Source organism: Echeneis naucrates, chromosome 24 (genome assembly GCF_900963305.1).
Source record: "Echeneis naucrates chromosome 24, fEcheNa1.1, whole genome shotgun sequence".
In the NCBI taxonomy this organism is placed as follows: domain Eukaryota; kingdom Metazoa; phylum Chordata; class Actinopteri; order Carangiformes; family Echeneidae; genus Echeneis; species Echeneis naucrates.
The window spans coordinates 8,288,677-8,309,430 of NC_042534.1; the positions used below are offsets into that span (position 1 = coordinate 8,288,677).

At 39.8% G+C, this 20,754-nt stretch overlaps 3 protein-coding genes across 8 annotated transcripts; 1 reads left to right on the top strand and 2 right to left on the bottom strand.

The window, feature by feature from the left end:
- Positions 1–25: 25 nt before the first annotated feature.
- Positions 26–8,585, bottom strand: lin9 (lin-9 DREAM MuvB core complex component). 6 transcript variants are annotated; one of them, XM_029495984.1, is made up of 15 exons: positions 8,534–8,585; positions 6,638–6,670; positions 5,404–5,495; positions 4,896–5,009; positions 4,147–4,277; positions 3,876–4,001; positions 3,591–3,748; positions 3,227–3,360; positions 2,749–2,877; positions 2,212–2,313; positions 2,034–2,114; positions 1,805–1,930; positions 1,462–1,644; positions 1,202–1,299; positions 27–1,048 (listed from the first exon to the last, which is right to left on the bottom strand). In XM_029495984.1, exons 1-15 carry the CDS (start codon positions 8,562–8,564, stop codon positions 943–945), a joined length of 1,644 nt encoding a protein of 547 aa, XP_029351844.1. In that variant the 5' UTR covers positions 8,565–8,585; the 3' UTR covers positions 27–942. The 6 variants fall into 6 exon arrangements, with proteins under 6 accessions (XP_029351847.1, XP_029351846.1, XP_029351844.1 ...); XM_029495985.1 differs by having other exon boundaries at positions 5,404–5,488; positions 6,634–6,670; XM_029495983.1 differs by having other exon boundaries at positions 4,147–4,274; positions 8,534–8,569.
- Positions 8,586–9,081: 496 nt separating this feature from the next.
- On the bottom strand, positions 9,082–19,359 carry parp1 (poly (ADP-ribose) polymerase 1). Its single transcript, XM_029496292.1, has 23 exons — positions 19,131–19,359; positions 18,043–18,205; positions 17,602–17,717; positions 17,256–17,470; positions 15,349–15,439; positions 15,118–15,234; positions 14,730–14,906; positions 14,409–14,571; positions 14,010–14,150; positions 13,651–13,890; positions 13,462–13,527; positions 13,227–13,359; positions 12,851–13,046; positions 12,616–12,744; positions 12,147–12,230; positions 11,928–12,050; positions 11,680–11,808; positions 11,364–11,462; positions 11,135–11,287; positions 10,918–11,045; positions 10,775–10,836; positions 10,539–10,653; positions 9,082–10,164 (listed from the first exon to the last, which is right to left on the bottom strand). The coding sequence occupies exons 1-23, from the start codon at positions 19,251–19,253 to the stop codon at positions 10,083–10,085; spliced, it is 3,045 nt and encodes a 1,014-aa protein (XP_029352152.1). The 5' UTR covers positions 19,254–19,359; the 3' UTR covers positions 9,082–10,082.
- LOC115037578 (adenosine receptor A1) lies at positions 16,094–17,167 on the top strand. Its single transcript, XM_075353357.1, has one exon. It carries the CDS (start codon positions 16,094–16,096, stop codon positions 17,165–17,167), a length of 1,074 nt encoding a protein of 357 aa, XP_075209472.1.
- Positions 19,360–20,754: the final 1,395 nt, after the last annotated feature.

Consider the following 20,754-nt stretch of genomic DNA (forward strand, 5'->3'; position numbering starts at 1 on the left):
TGTTTCAACTGTTAATAAAGATTTAAAAACAAAAGCAAATACTACTTTGCAATATTATGTTTAATATAAAAAAGACGGAAACATTTATATACAATTGCCCTGAGGCACTCTCATATACAACTTTACAAAACTGAAAAAGGAGATTCTCTAGGAAAAAAGTGTTGACTTGAATTTTCAGGGTTACATCAGTAATGCAGGCTTAGTGTGTGGGTTGCAGCAACAGCCATGCCAAATGTGGAAATGCAAAGATCATTTTAGTGAGTAAAAGGCATCAAAACCCCAGAGTTCTCCTTTATAAAAATACCAAAATCTCTTTTCAGTGCACACAAAATTACAAAAGTCATTTCTGAATACACAGCAGAAATGTTGACAACAGTCCTAATAATCAGATATTGTACAATTATCTACAATAAACAATTTTATAAAACATTTCTTTAGCCTCCCCTGTGCCTACCATCAGTGGAGCAACAGAACACAACACTTACAGGGGGAAACTTTAGAGATAGCAAAATATTGTTTCATAACCATACACACCTACGCAAAAATAAATAAATATGGACTATAAAAACTCTAAGAATCAATGTTTGGCACAATGAACCAATAAATAACCATTGAACGTTTGAAGAAGTGGATTTGTGGGTGAAGAATAGTGAGACACTCTTTTAAGGTTTGTCTTCAATTGGGTGCACAAACATTTTCATACAATAAAACAGTTGGGTAAAATACCTTACACCCCTCCTTCAGCACGAAGCATCAGGAGCCGGGGCAGAGTCACTTCTCTTGGACATCCAAATTCAGATTGCGTACAGATGGTGCTCGACCTCCACACAGGCTTTTCTTCAGCCTATTGACAGTTCAGGTGGTCGCACCATCACAAATGACAATTAGTGGACCACACGTGTGTGTGCATGCACCTGTGTGTGGTGAGGATGATGCAGGTCCTCAAACAGCATTTGTGTTGTTGGCAGCAAATGCATGCAGATTGCCCAGCTGACTAAGGCCACTCTGGATGTGTGCCACATGTATCTCAACATTATTCTGGAAGCAACTAGAAAGACAAAAAAAGGTAATAATACAAGTGACTTACATAATAGCTGAAAGGAATAACATGTTCAAGCTATTTAAACATACTGAACTATGGACAATTCAAAACAATTGAAGTATAAAACAAGTGCAAAGAAATATCGTGGAGTCAGTTTACCTGAGATTAGAGGGATCAATGGATGCTTTAATATCATTAAGGGAGTCTGTTAGAGATTTGAACTCAAATGAATTCAGGTCTCCTCCATCTGCCAGACACTGAAACAAGCCAGAAGAATGCATCAATAACATGTCACTGTGCAATAAAGTATATTTGTAATTTTTGATATGAGGTGTCTTCAAATACAATTCAACATCAAAACCTTTAATCCCATAAATACACAAGAACACAGGAGAATGAACGTCAACCATCTTAATCACCTTAATCTGTAAGAGAAGAGCAGTGAGGCGGGAGATGAGCTGTGTGAGGCTGGGGTTTGTTACACTTTGCTGCCCGTCCTTGAGGGAGTTGCTCAGCTGCACCATCTGCTGGGCCTCTTCTTCACAACGCCGCCGGAGCTCTGTGGGATGGTCTGCTGGGACCATGCCCTGATCTGGAGCAAGCTGGACAAACACACATTGTTGACTGACAGTGTAAATAGGGCTCTGGTAGCTAATATTCTCAGTTTGGGCAAGCAAAGAGAAAGAAAAAACATTTCCTTCATTAAACTTCAGGGACATCAGATTAATTAGAGATGGGAATAAAGCTTATCTACTCACTTACCTCACAGCAAAACTGCTGTACCTCATGCAACACCTTGTTGAGATCTTTGTTGAGCTGTTCCAGCTCGAGCACTGTGGTTGCATAGCGCTTCTGAAAGTCCAGGTCAATAGGCATTGAATATGACTTCTGAAAATGAACACATAAAAATGGGTTAGATGGTCTTAAAAATAAAAGCGTCAAAGAAATAAACATATACTGAAAAAAAGATTAAAACAAACGATAACTTTACCAGTTTCTCTGCCTCTGTGTTCATTTCTTTCAAGTGCTTTATGTGTTCCTTCTTGATCATGAGAATTTTGGACAGTCTTGTCTAATTGTTAGGAAAATGAAGACAAAGAAATTGTTCGAAAATTAGCTTGAAAAGTTTCAGGATGTCACCTTTCAGTTCTATGTTTGATGATATTTACCACTTGGACCAGGAACTTCACAGGAAATCCTCCTAGAGTACCCCCCTCAGCTCCGGGCAGTTTGTTCCTCCATGGTGACTGGTTAATAAGAGGGTCATTGTCCTGTTATAAACAAATCAGAGAGGGGACACATTCGTAAGAAATCAAGTTTTCTGAAGACTTTCTTTATGGTAGCATGGTGCAAAATCGCATTGTAATTGGATCAACTTATTTTCAGTGATTCTCGTTCATAGTTTAAACAGCAGCGATACTAAGCGAATATCCAGCCTTTTTTTTATGACATCATTAAGGTCACAATGCATGGTCTATTCTCCTCTTTATATATTGTTGCATATGTACATTTACAGTCTTAAATTCAAGAAATCCTTGTCAGAATGCAGACATGGCAGGTAACTGTTTGCAGTAAACAAATCAACTTGAAGCCTAAGCAGATTAAATTGACAGTATTTAAAACTGTGAGGTTTGGTCATGCTTTTATGAGGCAAATGTGATGGGACAGCACATCCAAATCTGTCATTAGATGCAGGTTTGTATTACCATAAGGACAGGAGTTGCAGCGGATGGGTAAGGCCCTCTAGGTGGAGTCATGAGGTTTTGCGTGTAGCGTGCTGTCCGGTGCTTCTGAGCAAAGGCTGAAATGGGCATGGTCTCATTGGGTTCGTTGCTCTAGAAAAACACAATCATCAACATCATAGCAATATTTATCAGGAAACACTCCTTGGTGAAGCTATTGCAAAATTATATTTTGACAATTTCTTGTTTAAGAACTTAAATGACAGTGTTCCATGTGTAACTCAAACACACAACAGACAAAAATGAAAAAATATAGTTTCCAAAGAAAAACGGGCCCAGCAGGATTTCCTTAAGAGTCTATTTTAGGACTTGAGAAACTTCAAAGAAACATGGATGTCAGAAATGAAGCAGCAAAAGTGAGCTATTTTAAAAATAAAATGTTTGTGTAAATGTGGCCTCAGAAGAGCTGCTATCTTCAAAAGACAATAGGATAAAATCTTACCAAGACTTCATAATCAGGCACAGTGTGTGTTCCCAGGCCAGTGCGGTCAAAGGTGACACGATAGGTGGCAGCACTGGTGTCTACTGCGTCAATCTGCCCCGTGAACAAACCGTCATGGACACCTCGCAGTCGAGCTGTTGAAGAACAGCCTTAGTTGCACTACCAGGTTTTGGATTTCCATATCAGTCAATGCATGTATAACATTTCACTTGTTTTATATAATGATTAGAGTTATAAAAAATTTTTTTTGACTGCTTCTAAATGAGCGATTTATTCAAGGATAAAATGATTCCTCTGTAAATTGCTTTTTGGGTCATTTCACTACAATGTCTGGCTGTTAACAGCTTGAAGCGAGGCAGCTTACCAGTGACTTTGGTTCCAATGATGAGAGGCAGAGGGATTTCATCAGGAAGATCTTTGCAAGTGGACACATCAGACAGTTTTCTTTGCTGCAGTAGACGCATCTTCTGCCTCTTCTGTCTCAGTGCTGTTCGTTCTTCAGAAAAAAATGCTGACGAACACCTGGACAAGACAAAAGACCAAACTGTGTTATGAACATGACAATTTCACATACTTCGCACATTGAGAAAAGTTTGCAGGGAAAAACAAACATGAAAACTGTTGTAGAGGTGTAAAGATGGTAGCATACCGCCGGGGCTTCCCCATAAGTCTCCTAATTGTTCCCCATTCAACTCTTGTCAACTTTCTTGTTTTCAGGTTGGGGAAGGATTCCTTGAGGCATAGGCAGAATTCGTTGTCACCCTCAAAAAGTGGTCTGGAAAAAAAGGGATAAAAGTGGAAAGAGATTAATTAGCAATGGCTTTAGCTATTTCATATATGTCATATATTTCATATTTATCTCAGATTTATGTGTACCGGTTGAACATGAGTTTGTCCTAAAGGAGAAAGTGACACGTTACCTGTCAATGTTTGAATAGAACCACTCATAGATGCACCATTTGTGAGCTTTGGGTAGCTTTAGGAGGTTTCTTAATCTCAGCCCTATTTTCTGGGATGCCTTTTTATCTGGTGTCACCACATTAGAAAACTTCTGTAAAGAAACACAAAGTAAATAAATAAAGACAAACAAAAAACAGTCATCTATATGCAGTCTTCCACCAGCAAAGGGTTTCTTTAACATCAAAGTAAATTTCAACAGCAAGCAGAAAATATCGAACAGTTACTGCAATTTCAGTGCATTCACTTTAGCCTTATTGCAAGGTAGCAAATGGAAACGCTGAAAGAGGTTAAGGGCAGGCACTGACTACTGTGAGGGAAATGGGGACTGAATTACCTAAAATGATTATTTTCAGTTGTTAAAACCTGTCCTGTTAGAGGCATTATGACCTTAATGGATTGACAACCATTCAATGTCCCCTTCGAAACTTCAAACTTACACAAACTTAAATGTATGTAAATTTTAAATGTATAAAATTGAGCTCAATCCACAGTGAAGTTGTCAGACTTCACTAACCCACTCTGGAGAAAGAACTCTGTCCATACTCAGCTGACTCGTATTGCTATGACTCTGACTTGTTTCCTAGTTGTTACTATTTGATATATCAGGTATTTTACTGTTTTTCCTTTTAATGGTTTCTTATATTAAAACTTCCAAGCTTTGCCGAATTGAACATGTTCATTCCTTGTCAACATCTATCATCACCTATACCTGTGGTGTGGTGGTGACCCTCTGGCTCCTCCGGGGGGATCTGGAGGGGAGACGTTGCTGTGGCTGCTCATCTTCCTCCCGAAACAAACGGCTCCTCTTTGAGCTCCGTGTGGGCTTGAATAATAAATTTGGACAGTTTCATTTATTTCTATTTACTTATTTATTTATTTAGTTATATTTAAATTTTTTACTCCTCAAGCAAACAAACAAACAAAACAAAACAAAACAAAACAAAACAAAAAAAAAAAACTTGTAAAAAGAGTATTCAAAAAACAGTGGCAAATTCATTAATAAAGTTGATGTGGACAATTGTAGGTGCAGAGAGCACCTGATAAGATCATCAATCATCAGTGAATATGGCTTTCGTATCAAACACAAATCCCCTAGTTGCTGAATAAGAGAGTAACAGCATTGTGGTTTCTTGAATTTACTATTTAAACTTAGATTTCACAAGCTCCTTTATTCCCCCCTCTCCACAAGTTTAAAACTGACAAACAGTGTTTCTTACCGTGTCCATTGTAAGGGAGGAATGCCGTCCCCTGGTGTTGTGAGCTCTTGGGAAGCTGTTCTTTTCATTCAGGGTGTTGGACAAACTGCCCTCTGTACGAAAACCCAACATATTTATTAAAATTGAAGAGATTAAAAACCGAGACCGACTCACTGTTTTGTCAAACTAAAAACTATTCTCAAGTCACAGAAAATAAATTTTCTCCTCAAAAATGAAACTGGAAGAGACCATTTTCTTCAAATAAATTATAGCACCTTTACAGACATGTGGCAAATTCAAGAAACTTGGATAAATTAGCAGAGACATAAAAATCTGGTTCTTTCAGGCAGGTGCCATCTATGCTATAATTAAACATTGAACATTCAGTCATGCTCTATGCTTGAATGCTGAGCATTTGTATGAAGTGAAAGAGAGAGAAGGTCTAAAGGGCTGCAAAAACGGGGTTGTCGTTGGATCACAGATGGCAGGAGCTGCCTGACTGACTGTTCAACTCACTTGTGTTCATTAGTAACTGTGACTAAAGCTACACCTGCACCTAGATCTGTTAGAAAGACTTCAGTAAATATGGCTGAAGATTGAGTTAGACAAGGTTTTTTCAAAATTGCACTTTGACAAGGCTTGTACGCTTCAGTGCATCTTGTCATTCTGTTATGCTTTGTGTGTTTGGGGGGGTGGGGGGTGCTTTTTTCTCCATAGGGGGAAGGGAAACTGCAATAAATAGAAAACTGTTCTGAGTGAGTGCATTTCTCCTACAATGAAATATAAGATTTTGGGTCAACATGTTGGAAATGGCTCTCTACCACTATAATCCAAACAGCAAATGAGGGAATAGCCTTCAAGAAAATGGCATTCCATAGTTCCAATATATTTGCAGAACCAATGCCAATGTCCAGTGACACTACTGTGGTAGCTTGAGCTCATGCTTTTCATGTAATCTGTCACCAGTCTGTATTTCTGCTGTATCTACAGCTGCATATTGTTCAGAGAATGTGATCTTGTTGAGATGGCAAGCCATACAGAAATCTTGTCCATACATAGGATTTAATATGCCTGAAAAACATTTCAGTAAACCTATAGCATATGACTGCCAAGATGCATAGATAAAATCATCTTCATTGAAAAACTATGATTTGAAATACAGGTCATTGCACTACAGTTTCCAATAGGTCTAATAATACCAAGGCGATAAGAACAAATATAGAGAACATAATAGGAATAAAAACTGACAACATACCTTTTAGAGAGACAAGTGCCTCTGCTGAAGAGCCTGAGGGAGAGGACAAATTATATCAATCTACTGTCTTCCACTAACTGCATACAATCAATTGTCAATTTATCAGGAACTGGGAACTTAAACTAATGCAGTTAAAAATCCAAATTTATCCAGAAATGCTGCATTCATCAGGAATATTATGTTCAGTTTTGTTGATGAGGCTTAAGAGCTGCTTATTCAACTTTAGAATCATTTTAGTGGTGAATCTGAACTGCATTATAAATTAGGAAAACACAGAGACAAAAAAAAAAAAAAAAAAAAAAAACAACAGCAGCACACTAATTCAGAGAACATCTTCATCAATTTGACAAAACGTGTTGCAATTACACACAACACAACCAGCTACACAAAAACACTGCAAGTACTCACAAAGATATCCAATACACAAATGTTTTGTTAGTTTGGACATTATCTCAAATGGATGCATGAATATATTAAGATACATGTATTATAATATCATCATAAATGCATGCAAGAGAGTCACAGTCAGGCTCATCAGCCTTAGCCAACATAATTTATTCAGATAAAAGATAATAAAATGAGGAAGCGAGTGAAACGATGGCTTGCAATCCAAATCCACAGGTCAGACTTGAACCCATGTTAAGAACTAGCTATGATACACACAAGACCAGGTGCCAACACTGCCACTGTTTTGGTGAGTATTTCTGGCCAATATATTCTAAAATTGTTGAAGATATTTTCTGAATTTGCTTGCATTTAGTAATTCTGCAGCGTGGTGAGCTACCATAAATACTGTATATGAATATAACATTTCTGTTGTTTAGTCTACACCCTTTTATTTCAGTACAGTCGACAAAATACCAGGAACACCTGTCAACAGCACAACAACGTGCCACGACTGTATCAGTTTTACCTGAGCATCACTAATAAAGGCACAAACGGAACATAACACTACTTAGGATACAAAATGCAAAAAAAAATAAAAAAATGCGTTGACTATGTCACCGTGGTGGGAAAGATAGTTAAGCTCCGTTTTCTAGTTAAAAGTTACTTATTTATCTTGAAATCAATAAATTTTACGGCTGCATGGATGCGTTTACAGAAGATACAATAAACGCCAGATGTTAGGAGTCTGTCTTTTCAACAGTGATCTGGGTGGGCTGAACTGAAGTTCGTTTTAGTATATGCTAGCGGAGTCAGTTAGGCCTTAACCCCAAACTGAGCTGTCAAACTCAGGCTTAACATCAGCTGATGAGATCGTATCAAACAAATGGGCTGAACAGGCTAACGTTACTCTTGGTTACAACCGAGAAAGGGTTTACAATCACATCGACTGCGTTCACGCGAACTAACACGACTATTTCCGGTGTCAACTGGCCAAATAACGCGGCTAGTTTGCCTGAACCGGCTTGTCAAAATTCAACACAACGTTTTATCATGTAACTTGAACCAGCGCTAACTATCCTCAAATATTAAGGGAGCTTTCACAGAAAACTAAAAATCTACACCCAGGAAAACTGTTAGCTAGTAGCTAGCATGTATTCTTTATAAATACCGAGGCTATTTCGGTCCTTTTGTTATTGCTGCGTACCATGTATGGTTAGCTGACGTTAGCTCGTAGCTAAGCTAACGTTATTTGTTTACCCAGTTGGGCTAAAGTAACTTGCTCAACTCCTACATTAGCTCTGGTTAGCCTCTCCTGCTAACAAGCGTTAGCTGCCCTGCACAGACCGGTATGTCTCCGCGTCTAAAAATGACCTTACGAAGTCTGCCGAAAACTTACGATATCCCTTATAAGCACGGCGGTAATGGTCTATAACCAAACGTGTATTTTACTACCACGGGACCGGTGAGTGTTTACACTGCAAAACTCCTTGAATTGGTGTTGTTACTCACTCTCGTCTAACAGCTGGTCCATCTCCGCCATCTTGAATTAGCCGCGCCGCTTTTTCAAAGACCTTGTCAAAATGCATTCTGGGTCGGGACGCAGTCTGGAGGGCGATTTGAGAAATAAAAACACAATAATTTATCAAACCCGCTGTCTGAGATTCACTTTAAATTATACTTTAAATTCATATAGCACGTTCACCTCATAAAACCGTATTTTATCGGATAAGGTAAAGTGAGGAAAAGCTTGGAAAATCGTTTCTCACCCAAAAAGTGGACTCTAGGTAAACAGCAGCCATCCATTGTTTCATTCAACCCCCAAGTTACTGTCACATATTAGTATTTCATTTTATTGTTTGGGAGGACAAGTCTATTCAAGTTTAAATACATACTGTCAGGTGTAAGTCTTAGTTTTTTGAGTTTTGTATATTCATTATGGCAAAAAACAAAAATCCAATCCAAATGACTTTAAAGAGAATCAGCAGTCTGTTTCTAATGGGAAACAGCGTTAAATGTTCTTATTCCTTTGTATCCAGGCAGGAGTTTTAATGGTTAAAATTGCAATTAAATATAAAATTTCAAGCTCAAGCCAAAATCCTCAGCAGTCCCACAGTTTACTGAATACATTTCCTTTATTGACCCTGAGCTTTAATCTGGCCCAGGTAGAAAGAAGAAAACACAAACATCTAAAATAAAAGAAAGTGCCTCATTACTTTGAAAAACAAAAACAAAACCTTACTGATTTACATTCATTTCCCCACTAAAACAAACTGGAAATTGGACATCACGTGCAGTACGGAGAAATCCATAATAAAACAAATTGCAAACACAAGCATGCCATTTTCTCTTTTATTTTGTTTGAGGTAAGCAAGAAAAACACTAAGAAAAAGTGTATCACCTTTCATGTCAGCTGTTTCTTTCACAGAATATTCTCCACAGACATGAACTACATTGTTTATTTTTTGAAAGGAAGACAGTTTGAGAAACAAACACTGAAACGCGTATATACAGGTCAAGCCTTGTACAGTATCTCTGAACAACACAGTCTAAAAAATGTTCATCTTGGTGGTTAGTTTACTGCGGTTCCCTTGCAAATTACAAATATTGTTTTGTTTTTTTTGCATGTCTGCAGACTTGGTCACAACCTGAAACTATTCCTTTTGCAGTACTAAGTCTAGTTAACTACAAATTTATTAGGAGCATGAAGAAATCCCATATTACCATGTGTGATTGAAAACTAACATTTCTTATGTTTATATCTAAACCAAAACTTCTTTGTTGCATGTACTGTGCTTCAACTACTGTACTGAGCTGTGGTCTGCAGTTTGCAGTTAGAAGTAGGTATTCAGATACCTAAATGCAATTGTAAGGAAGGCGGCCAGCTAGTTAACCTGATGAAAAAGCAATAAAGTGACTGAAGATTTTCAATGACCACTGTAAAGTGTGGTATAGCGTTGCTCCTTTGCCAAATATCTTCCGTTGCAGAGAATGAAGCCCAGGCATTTGGAGGCAACAATGGCCTTTGTTTTCACTGAAGAAGGTTCGGACTTGTCCGCTCTCACCAAAGGGATGTCTGGTAGTTAAACTTGATCTTCAGGAGATACTTCATGTTTATCTGAGCTACATCATACACAATGTACCTGGAGAAGCAGTGGTTGAGGAAAATAGAAACTATAAAAGATAATCTGACGATGGAGTGGAAATCCTGCCAAGACATTGCACAATCACAAAAAAAAAAACAAAAACAAAACATGTTTTAATTTTCATTTTGTCTCAAAATTCTGTTACAGTCGCTACCAGTATAAGCACCAAGTTAATGTCAGTTTATGTCAGAAAATCAAGTCTTTGTATCCAGATGAGGAGACTGGAAAAGACTTTTTCAACCAGGGAAGATAAGCAATACAAATCACTTATAGCTCAACCATTATGATTAGTTTATTCAGCAATATTAGAGGGATAAATGTAGTAAGAAATTATCAAAATCACAAACCAGGAGATAAATACAAAAGGATACTCGTTGTACAGTAGACTTGTGTCGTCAATGTTTGTGTGGACTCCTTTTCCCAGAGGTACTTGCACGTTGTTTAAGTTTACAGTAGCACTTGGATCAGGAGCAGTTCTACCCAAACCTGACAAAAAATAAAAAGTGTAAGAGGAAATGCCTGAAGAACACACAGATCTTTATAGCCATAGAACAAATGTCCAGTCAAAAATATTCTATAAGAACATTATAGCATATAAGCTTCTCACCTTTAACACTGTGCTTGCCCTTTGGTAATTTTGTTATGTGAGATGCCTTTTTCAACTCATGCCTGTAAAAAAGCAAGGCACACATTTAAACATAACAAAAGATGGTATGTGGGTATTTCTGACTGATTAATACCATCACTCACATGCTGCCAAGGGCAACCTCAGCCAGAAGTATGAGGCCTACGGGGTCTGACTGTGAGGTGTGACAGTAGTTTGCACTCTTGGACACCATGTCAGCAAAGTATACACCTTTACCAAACATGTAACCAGTCTGAAGAAGATGAAGGAAAATTATCAGTGTGAAGACATACACTTATTTATGAATAAATAATTTAAACAAATTTAGACAAAACCACGCACCACTGGGGCCTCTGGAGGGGCAATACGCAGACCCTGAGACAGGATACCAGCGTAGTTAGTGGTGCGAGAACCGTGCCACAGTAGCTGGCGATTGTGCAGCTCCTCAAATGGACGGTAACGCTGGTGCTCGCCCTCCCGAACAATTTGGAAGATCTAAAGGAACATGAAATTTTTTTCATGTGACACAGTGTTTTATTTATTTGAACTGCTTTTCCCAATGTTTACTTACTTCTTGCACTTCCAGTGTGTACGTGTTGTGTGTGGCAGCATGGGTGTTCTTAACATATTGCATAATGATCTCAGCTTCTTTCGTAGTCTTGTCAACAACCTGTGAAATGAACATATCGCATCATGTAGTAGTCTGATCATAGTCTCTTTCTAGAGAGATCAAATTGACAGTGCACCTTAATTCCAGTGTACTTTTGTGTATAATGACAATAAAGTATCTTGATTTTGATCTTTTAAAAAAAATTGGGGGAAAATGCATGATATTGAATTCCAAGTATGACTATGAAAGAGTAAAATATAGAGGATACACTACTCACCTCAATCTTGGTTTTGAGTTTCTCATAGTTGATGTCAATGGGATCACTTTCATTATCCTGGGCACCTCCTCTCAGCAGACTGTATGCCACCTCAATATCCAGGAGGTTGTCTAACATTTGAACTTTAGCCTGGGGAGAGATGCATTGAGATGAATTTATCCATTCAAATTTTTATACCTGCACTGTAATCAGTGAGTGGACAGAACAAGAGAGAATTGGAGAATATCGTACAGTAAGAGTGCACTTACTTGAATGTAGTCCAAACTGTTGAGCAGTGGGGGTTTCTTCATGCCAAAATCATGAGGTATCAGGGTGTAGAAGCGATTGGAAAGATCCAATATCTGTGCTTCTGGCACACAATCCGACACAGCCTAAAAGGAAAAAATATATATTTACTTCAGTTTTTATAGATTGGCAACATTCAATCTTCAAGTCCCATTACTGGCACAGAGGTGCTGGTTCCTGACCTGCTGTACTTCGGTGAGCAGAGCGTACGCACTTTGGATCTGCCGCTTACTCAGTTTTCCAAGGGGCATCTTCTGGAGGTCGATCTGCAGGCAGCAAAGGAAATATTAGCTATTAATATGGGACGCACATAAAGGGATAATAATAGTTCTATTGTACTGCTGATACAAATGGCTTGATATGGTTAATATTAGCTGCAGTTAAGTGTTGACAACAAGACAAGACTGATGATGTCCGCCTAGGTAACAGAATGTTAAGTCACATATACCATTTATATATCATCTTTATATCCATGGTATCATAACATAAACAGGAAATCTATACAAATGTTTCCCCACAATGTCCAAACATGTTATATGAGGAAGATGGCAATTTATCAATTCAGCAGATTTTTAACTTGGAATAAAACTGTGTTGATGTGGTATTTCTCTCACATGTTTGTTTGTTTCATAACAAAGTGAAAGGTCTTACCTCAAACTCTACCATGGCCTTCTTCATGCTCTCCACATCAAAGATCATCTTAATCAGCTCCTGGACAGGTTTGGCCAGTTTGGATTTGGTGCCAGCTGTTGCTGTTAGTCTCTTCACTGCCTCCTCATCCTTCATAGTAACAAGAAAAATGACACGTAAAAATAAGAGCCAGTAGCATACACTAATAAGTTCTCTAAGTGATACCGGGATGCCTGTTTTGTGCGTCTGTGTGTACCTGTCCATAATCAATCTCTAGAGGGTAAAACTTATTTGGATATTTGGTGAAGTTGGAGGAGCCCCAGTCGTTGCCCGTCTTTTCCTTGTACACACCCAGGAAGTTGTCCAGGGCAGAGTTTTTGTCATGAAACTTGTCCAGTTTGTTGCCTCCGATGGTGGTACCCACTCTACCCCATGACCTGAACACCCAGTACCTTCGGATGACAGAGAGAGACAGAAATTGGTCTTTGGATAGAGTTACGGCAGTATCATGCGAGGGGGAAAATAAACAACATAAACACCACTTTAAATTAAAACAGCTGCCCATCTTTAGTTTCTACTCTGCGACCAAGCTGTAAAAAAAATTAAATTAAATAAAAAAATAAATAAATCACCTTTTCTGTACATCATCCTCCAGCAGCTGGAGTTTATAGTACGAGTTAGTTCCCCTAACAATGTCCACAAGACCCAGTGTGGCACTGTACATCTTCCCATTTTGCTCCAGGACATGAGCGCTGTTCTCCAAACCTACAAAAGAGAGAAAAAATAAAAAAACAAATTCAGCACTCAAAATTATTAAGAAAAAGGGTAGCGAGATAACTTTTTTCAATATAAGATGCTCATGAGTGCCTGAATCTGGATCCACAGCAGCTCCTCCTTTGACTGTGAGTTTCATCTTTTTGGCTTTGCTTCCACCTGTAATAGTCAAATAGATGTACTTAATTACAAAAATACACAAAGAACAAGTCAACATAAAGCAACTATATTAATTGCAGTGCATTCAAGAAACAATTATTTTCACATATTAACGTCCTTTACCTTCCTCCTCCTTCACTCTCCCTGTGCTCTTTGTAGCTGGTGCTCCAGACATGGAGGCCGCAGGTGGAGCTTGAGTCTCGACTTTGACTTCTGCTCCCCAAGGTGAGATGGCATGCAGGGAGACCAGCTCCTGGAGCGCTTTGTCTGACGACTTGATGTCTGTGAGGAAATCCTCAGAAACCACACGCACGCCAGCATCTCTCACCTCCTCCATTTTCTTACTCATCTTCTCCACTTCCTCTGCAAAAAAAGTGAGGACAAAGGAGGCATCAGAAGATGGAAACATTACATAATGGAAAAATTGGATTTTAAATCTAACTGAGGGCTCTATTCCATACATTTGTTGAATTGTTACTCACTCTTGGTGCTTAGGCAGAGAGAGGCCTTGTTGGCTGTGCCGGTTATCTTTCCACCCAACTCCTCTACAAAAGTCTTCAAATCCTCCTTGTTCTTGCTTAGTTTACCCACAGCCAACAGTTTCATACCTGTTAGAGGTTTGTCTGTGGGACCAAAAGATATATGAACATGTCCTCTTTTGTTTCTATAACATGACATTATGGTATTTAAGTTATGAACTTTACAGTTTTTTCTCCTAACTTTTAAGGTTAAATAAATAAATAAATAAATAAATAAATAAAGTGTGTATTTGTTTGCTTCAATTAAATCAAAGCTGAATCTCAGCATATCGAGACTGTATAAAGATCAATATTTGAATATCAGCAGATCAAAAACATAATCTTTCAGATTCCTCCTCTCACCTGAAGGTGCTCCTTCTGGCAGTCGCTCAGTGTGGGCACTGGATGCACTTGCCAGAGGTTTAGCTTTGGCTTGTGACAGGGACTGGCTGGGAGCCTCTTTGGGGTAAACCCTATCTTGTCGCTTAAACTTGAATTTTTTCAGGAATGGAACCTCACTGAATTCCTGAAATGATGAACCAGAGGACTCAATTAAAAGTTATTAAACATAGGGCGTTTTTTTTTCCCACAAAATTTGAGATATTCCCTTTTCATCAGCTGTCCAGCACACAGTGATCTAAACCATTTGAGCAGGTAAATGAGTCCTGAAATGAGGCGTCTTACCTTGGGAGTGACCCAGTCCTTGCGTGCGGGTGTTGCTGTTTTGAACACACACTTTGTCCAAGCGGAAATGTCTCCTGTACAATAGTAAGCGTCGCCTTTGAACACCAGCTGACCCTTGCACTCCTTACAGGCCTCAAGTGCACCAAAGGCCATACCATCAGCCAGGCAGTCAACCACCTGTCATGAAACCCAATAACAATGGGTATATGACAGAGCAAGGACTTTGGTCAAATTTACCATTCAAATAATGCGTTAAATACACAGCAAATTCACTAAAGAATGGGTTTTATGATTTCATCTGTAAAACTATTTTTTTTCCATCTGGAAACATGTAGCTCTTTAATATTTTGAATATAATGAGTATTCTGCTCCACAGAAACAGTCTTACGTTGGACTCTCCAGAGGGAACCTCCTGGCCATTTGCGATCAAAAGCTCCTTCATGTCATTAATTGAACAAAATTTCCTCAACTTGTCCTTGATTCCCCAAATCAGCTGGCTTTGGTTCTGTGGGCATAATGAAACAACACAGACAGAACAGCAACAAATGAATAACATATTATTGCTAACAAATAAAATGTTTTATTTAGTCTAAAATTGAAAATAAAAAAATAAAGTTACTTTCAACTGCTCTTCCAACTTCTTACTCTCCTCTTCTTCCTCCTTTTTCACTTTCTTTGACGCTCCATCCACTTCATCAGCTTTACGCTTGCTGCAAAAGCAAACTAATGATCAAAATTGTTTTCTGCCAAACTTTTGCTGTTCTCTCGTACTTGTTCAGCATGGATAAAATAGGTGAGGAAAACAAAAGCATCCTAAATGAGGTCAAAAATTGACACAGGAAGAGTAAGTCGAGGAACAAACAAGGCTGAATCTGACACCTTTACTCGTTAAGAAAATTCATCTGGGCCCCATCAGGTAATGGACATCACAAATACAAGCTGGTACATGTCCCCACAATCCCAAGTGTCAGTGCTGATGATATCCACTCTGCCCTGACAAGACAAATTCATTATATCCCCATGAGACCAGACACACACACCAGGGGAGCAGCATTTTTTAATGAAGTAAGTTTCTGTCTGATCCTTTTGAGCACAAAAGCAGGACAAACATCCCTCATCTAACAACAAGTGACATAATGGGGGAGGAAGGGATTTCCATATAATACAGTCCTGATCAAACAGAAGTGTTCATATGAAGTGTCCCTGCTGTCAAGAGGATGGACAATCAGCAGGAGCCTATGACTTTTTATTGGTGAGTACTGTGTACTGAGTACTGCTTTCATTATTATACTGCGTGGTTCTATTTGACTTCTAACTTGAATTTAATTTCTCTCTTTAGGAAAACTATGGAAAACACAAGTGTGATGTTGACCCTCTACACATTTAAACAAACTACAAACTCATTCCACTTTTCGTCCCCTCTTCTACCATCATTTGAGAACTCAACCCTCTCTGCCCCCTCGGCTCCTCCGTTGCCTGCTGACTGGGTGATATCCCCTAACGTTGCATACATGGTGGCTGAGCTCGTCATCGCTGTTCTGTCCACATTCGGCAATTTACTGGTCTGTGTTGCCGTGGGTCTAAATCGAAAGCTACGCACGGTGACCAACTACTTTCTGGTGTCACTTGCAGTGGCTGACATCTTGGTGGGTACCATTGCGATTCCCTGTGCCATCCTGACTGATATTGGTTTACCACGCCACAATTTATACCTGTGTCTCATCATGCTCAGCATTTTGCTAATGTTCACTGAAAGCTCTATCTTGAGCTTGCTGGCAGTGGCTGTGGAGCGCTATGTGGCCATCTTCATGCCCTTCCGCTACCAGGTCCTGTTGACGTCTCGCAATGCTGTGCTGGTCATTTTTGCAACCTGGTTGCTGTCGTTTGTCATTGGGCTCGTGCCTCTTATGGGCTGGCACAAGACACCACCTGATTCAGGCTATTGTTTCTTTGTCTTTGTAGTTGACATGACTTACATGGTCTATTTCATCTTCTTTGCTTGTGTCTTGACGCCCCTCTTTATCATGTATTTCATCTATGCGCAAATCTTTGTGATGGTGAAGCAGCAGGTGAGGCGGATCACATCTGAACAAAGTGGCAGAGGAGAGAGGCAGGCTAGAGCTGCAGCGATCATGCGCCGTGAGGTGAAGACGGTCACTTCGCTTTTCCTGGTTCTTTTCCTCTTTACAGTCTGCTGGATCCCACTCCATATCATCAACTGTTTCCTGCTGTTCTGCCCACACTGCCCTGTGCCGCTAGAGCTTCTGTTCACTGCCATCATCCTGTCACATGCAAACTCTGCTGTCAACCCTTTCCTTTATGCATACACAATGACAACGTTTAGAGACACCTTTAAAGCTATTTTTTCGGGTTGCAGAGCAGTGGGAGACAGGGACGCCACAAATAGGGCAGGTCATGATGACAGAGAGGGACCTTGATCAGGGCAAGTCTATGATCCTAAATACTAAACGTCAGACTGTAAACATTGTTCAAATGCATCAAAGAATTCAGTCCATTTTGTCTTACCCTTCAGATTTGACTGCAGGAAGCCTCTTCTTTAGCTCTTCCTTGTCCTCAGCGCGAAGTGCGTTGAATCCCTTCAGCTGGGCAGCATTGTATTCAGGTTTGAAGGCCAACTCCTCCCTACGGCTCACGAAACAAGCTGTGTGATACCAGCGGTCGATCAGACCCAACTGGGGCTTCTCCGGGTCCACAGTTTTCTTGGACACACGAATCTGATCCTGAGGGAGAGCCCAGAGGATTGGAGGTTTTATTGCAATTTATAAGGCACAATATCTAATACTAATAAAGATTAAACTGATAGCAGTTACATTAGTTATTGCTATATTAGTTTACAAAAGGGGCTGCAAACCTTTTCTATTTTCTGCTCACAGCCTTTGCATGTGCTGCGATTTGATTTAGCATATTCCACTGCAAAGTCATTTAAGGTCTTCTCCGCTCCAGCTCCACTTTGCTGGTCCCCTTTTCCTATAAGAAGAAAGTCCAATTTTGAGCTCATCCAGAGTAATCACAAAACAAAAACATAAATGTGTACAAAAAATCTGAGAATTTATCATTCAAGTCTACAAAATCCATCTGAATGTGACATGAATATCATGTGTAACCATCTTATAAACGCACCATTAAATAAACGAGGAAGCTAATTTTCAAAAGATGCAATGAACCAGAAATTATGTGTTAATAAGTTAGTTAATTAATTTTCCGGCCCATATCCACATACGCAGTACAACAGTAAGGATTTGGTGGCTTGCCAGGTGTGAAGTTATGCCATTTCATCAATAGCTTTACTGACCTCCTGTTGTTCCACCACTTTCAATGGCCTTCTTGACCTTCTCCTGGTCTTTCCAGCGGAGGGCTGAGAACCCAGCAATATCAGCAGTGGACTGAGCTGCTGCTCTCTGCCAGAAGCAAGAAAAGTGGTGCCAGTGGGGAACCTTCCCATCAAACATGGGAGACTGGAACACACAAAAAAAAAAAAGCAAAGAGGAAAAGTTTAATTCACAGCATGTTTTCAGTGATGCACTGGTGACTGAAAGTGCCAAACGTCACACACACGTTGACTCATGAGAAGTTGATGATGCTGTGGACACACAGCAGAAACTGAGGAGTGATGATGTTGTTGACTTAGGTGGCACTAACGGCTTTACTTTTACTTCTTGTTGTGTTACGTTATCATGCACGTCATCTCCAACTGAACTGTCAGGATAATTACAAAAAAAATAAAAATAAAAAAATACCAAGTTGAGTTTTTGCAAAGGAACCACTGTGTGAGAGATATATGAGGTGATTGAGATTTTACCTTTTTGTGTTACGTAATGCAAAGTATATTTTCAAAACTAAACGAGACTAATGCGATGAGAGTGCAGAATAAAATATAAACCGTATATCCAGTGGTTTAATGAAACCTGTCGATTCATTGAATTGTAGTGAACAGTAAAATGCTGGCTGATGATGGCTGAGGACAGTGATCGGAGACCTGAAGCAGGCGGACTTTCTCCGTGTTAGCTCCCGGGTTGATCAGTGCTCTGCAGGGGAGCTGCAGCTTCTACACACGGCTACGTGATTTTGCGCTCCGATGTGTTCGCAGACAGCGGAATCATAATTTCAAGCCCAAAGTGCATCCTGGATGTGAGCAAGCCTCGCCTCCGTGAAACGCAGGGCACATTACCGCGACATTTTCGCAGGCTGGGCTTTTCTTTGTGAACTAAATTCAATGGGCGCTGCCAGCCATTTAAGTGCTAACGAGGGCCTGAGCCCTGGCTGAAAACACCGCTTCGCCCCGGCTCCTGTGTGCCGGCCGACACGCAGTGAAGCCGCAGACTGAGCCGGGGAATGAAACGGCGGCCGACGGAGCAGCGTTGTGCCGATGAAGTGCGTTACCTGCACCATGATGGCCATCCTCAGAGAGCCCTTCTCTATGTTTTCTTTGCATTTCTTGCACGATGCGCGACCGCTTTTGGCGTACTCCGCCGTGTAGAGCTTGTCTTCCTGGGACTCGGCCATATTTCGGCGATGGGAGCAGAAATTAGACGGGTTGGGTGTGAGGAGAACTTTCTGCGGATGACACGGAGCAACAACAATCAATGCACGAGCGCAGAGGCCAGGCGAAGCCCGCGTGCCTTTTTAGGAAGGAGATACCAGACTAGAGGTCTCACTCCGCCGACGTTTCCGGGAACCGATACGTCCAACAGCTCCATTCACATTAAATCACATTAAATCACTCACAAAAATACACAACGCGTCTACCGAGACCTGAAAAGACCTTTACATGTGCACAACCACAGACAAACCTACTTTACTGAGGAAGTAACAATGGATGGACTTTTATTACTCTCTTCTAAGTATCAAATTTTAAGTATACCGACGTAGTGAGAGCTTAAAATGGAATATAGGGACATTTTGGGAGAATTGTCCCATTTTTTTTTCCCAAGTCGAATATGTTTTTCTAAAACCTCGGCTACAGCTCATTGTATTGTGCAACTTGTAAGTGACACCGGTTCATTTTTGTTTGTTAAGGTTAGGTAAGACATCTTACCTAAGGACGATCACTGAGCCGGCCTGAGAAACCCGCGCTACTCGCAGCCAGAACTAATCGAATTTAGAAAGGTCGTCTAAAAGCGAAAGGAAATCCATTTTGGGTCAAACCAAATCAGAACCACAACAAAACCCCCATCTCACCGTCTCCAGGAAAGCAAAATCTGGCCTTTAAAAAGTATCTATTTCCTGATGCATCCTGGTGCGTGCTTGAAGGTGGCTGAAAGTGTGAAGAGGCTTTAGGCCATGTTGTTGATCTGTTTGACTGTTCATGATGCTTGTGACTTTACATGAGATGCACCAAATACATCAACAACTTACTCCGCTAGAACGAAGACATGCAAAAGGAGACATCGTGCAGACAGCACCAGCATTTTAGAAGTGCAAAAGGTTGTGTCAAGTTACACACGAATGAATCACATATTTAATTTGAATAAAGCCAATGCGGAATTTAAAGGAAATTACATCACACAACCAGCTTCATTTCCTTTTCTGGTTTTATTTGCAGAAACTTCCCCTCTAAATATTTCTTTAAAATATAAATTATTAAAAAAAATTAATCTCAATGAATCTCTATCAGAAACAACAGCCTCAGTTTAGAGGCTCATCCCACCCATCCCATCCCACCCCCACGTCACATAGATTAATAAAGATTTTGAGCTACTTTTCTTGAAAAAAAAAAACAAACTTTAAAATCACTTTTTAAGGTCTAATATTATATCAGCATACCTCTGTAGAATGCCATAGACAAAATTAACATTTTCTCTTAAAGAAGAATAAAGAAAGTCATTTCAGATTTACATGGTTTTCATATAGCAGCATCTATATGATATTCATCGACAGTAAAAAGTATTGTGACATTAAGGAAAAATGACCTGAGTGTTGTTTTTGGCATTTAAGTTACTGCATTGGAAATAACACTGTAGTAAAGAAACTGAAACGAGAGTAATTGTGGTGTACAGAGGCAAAA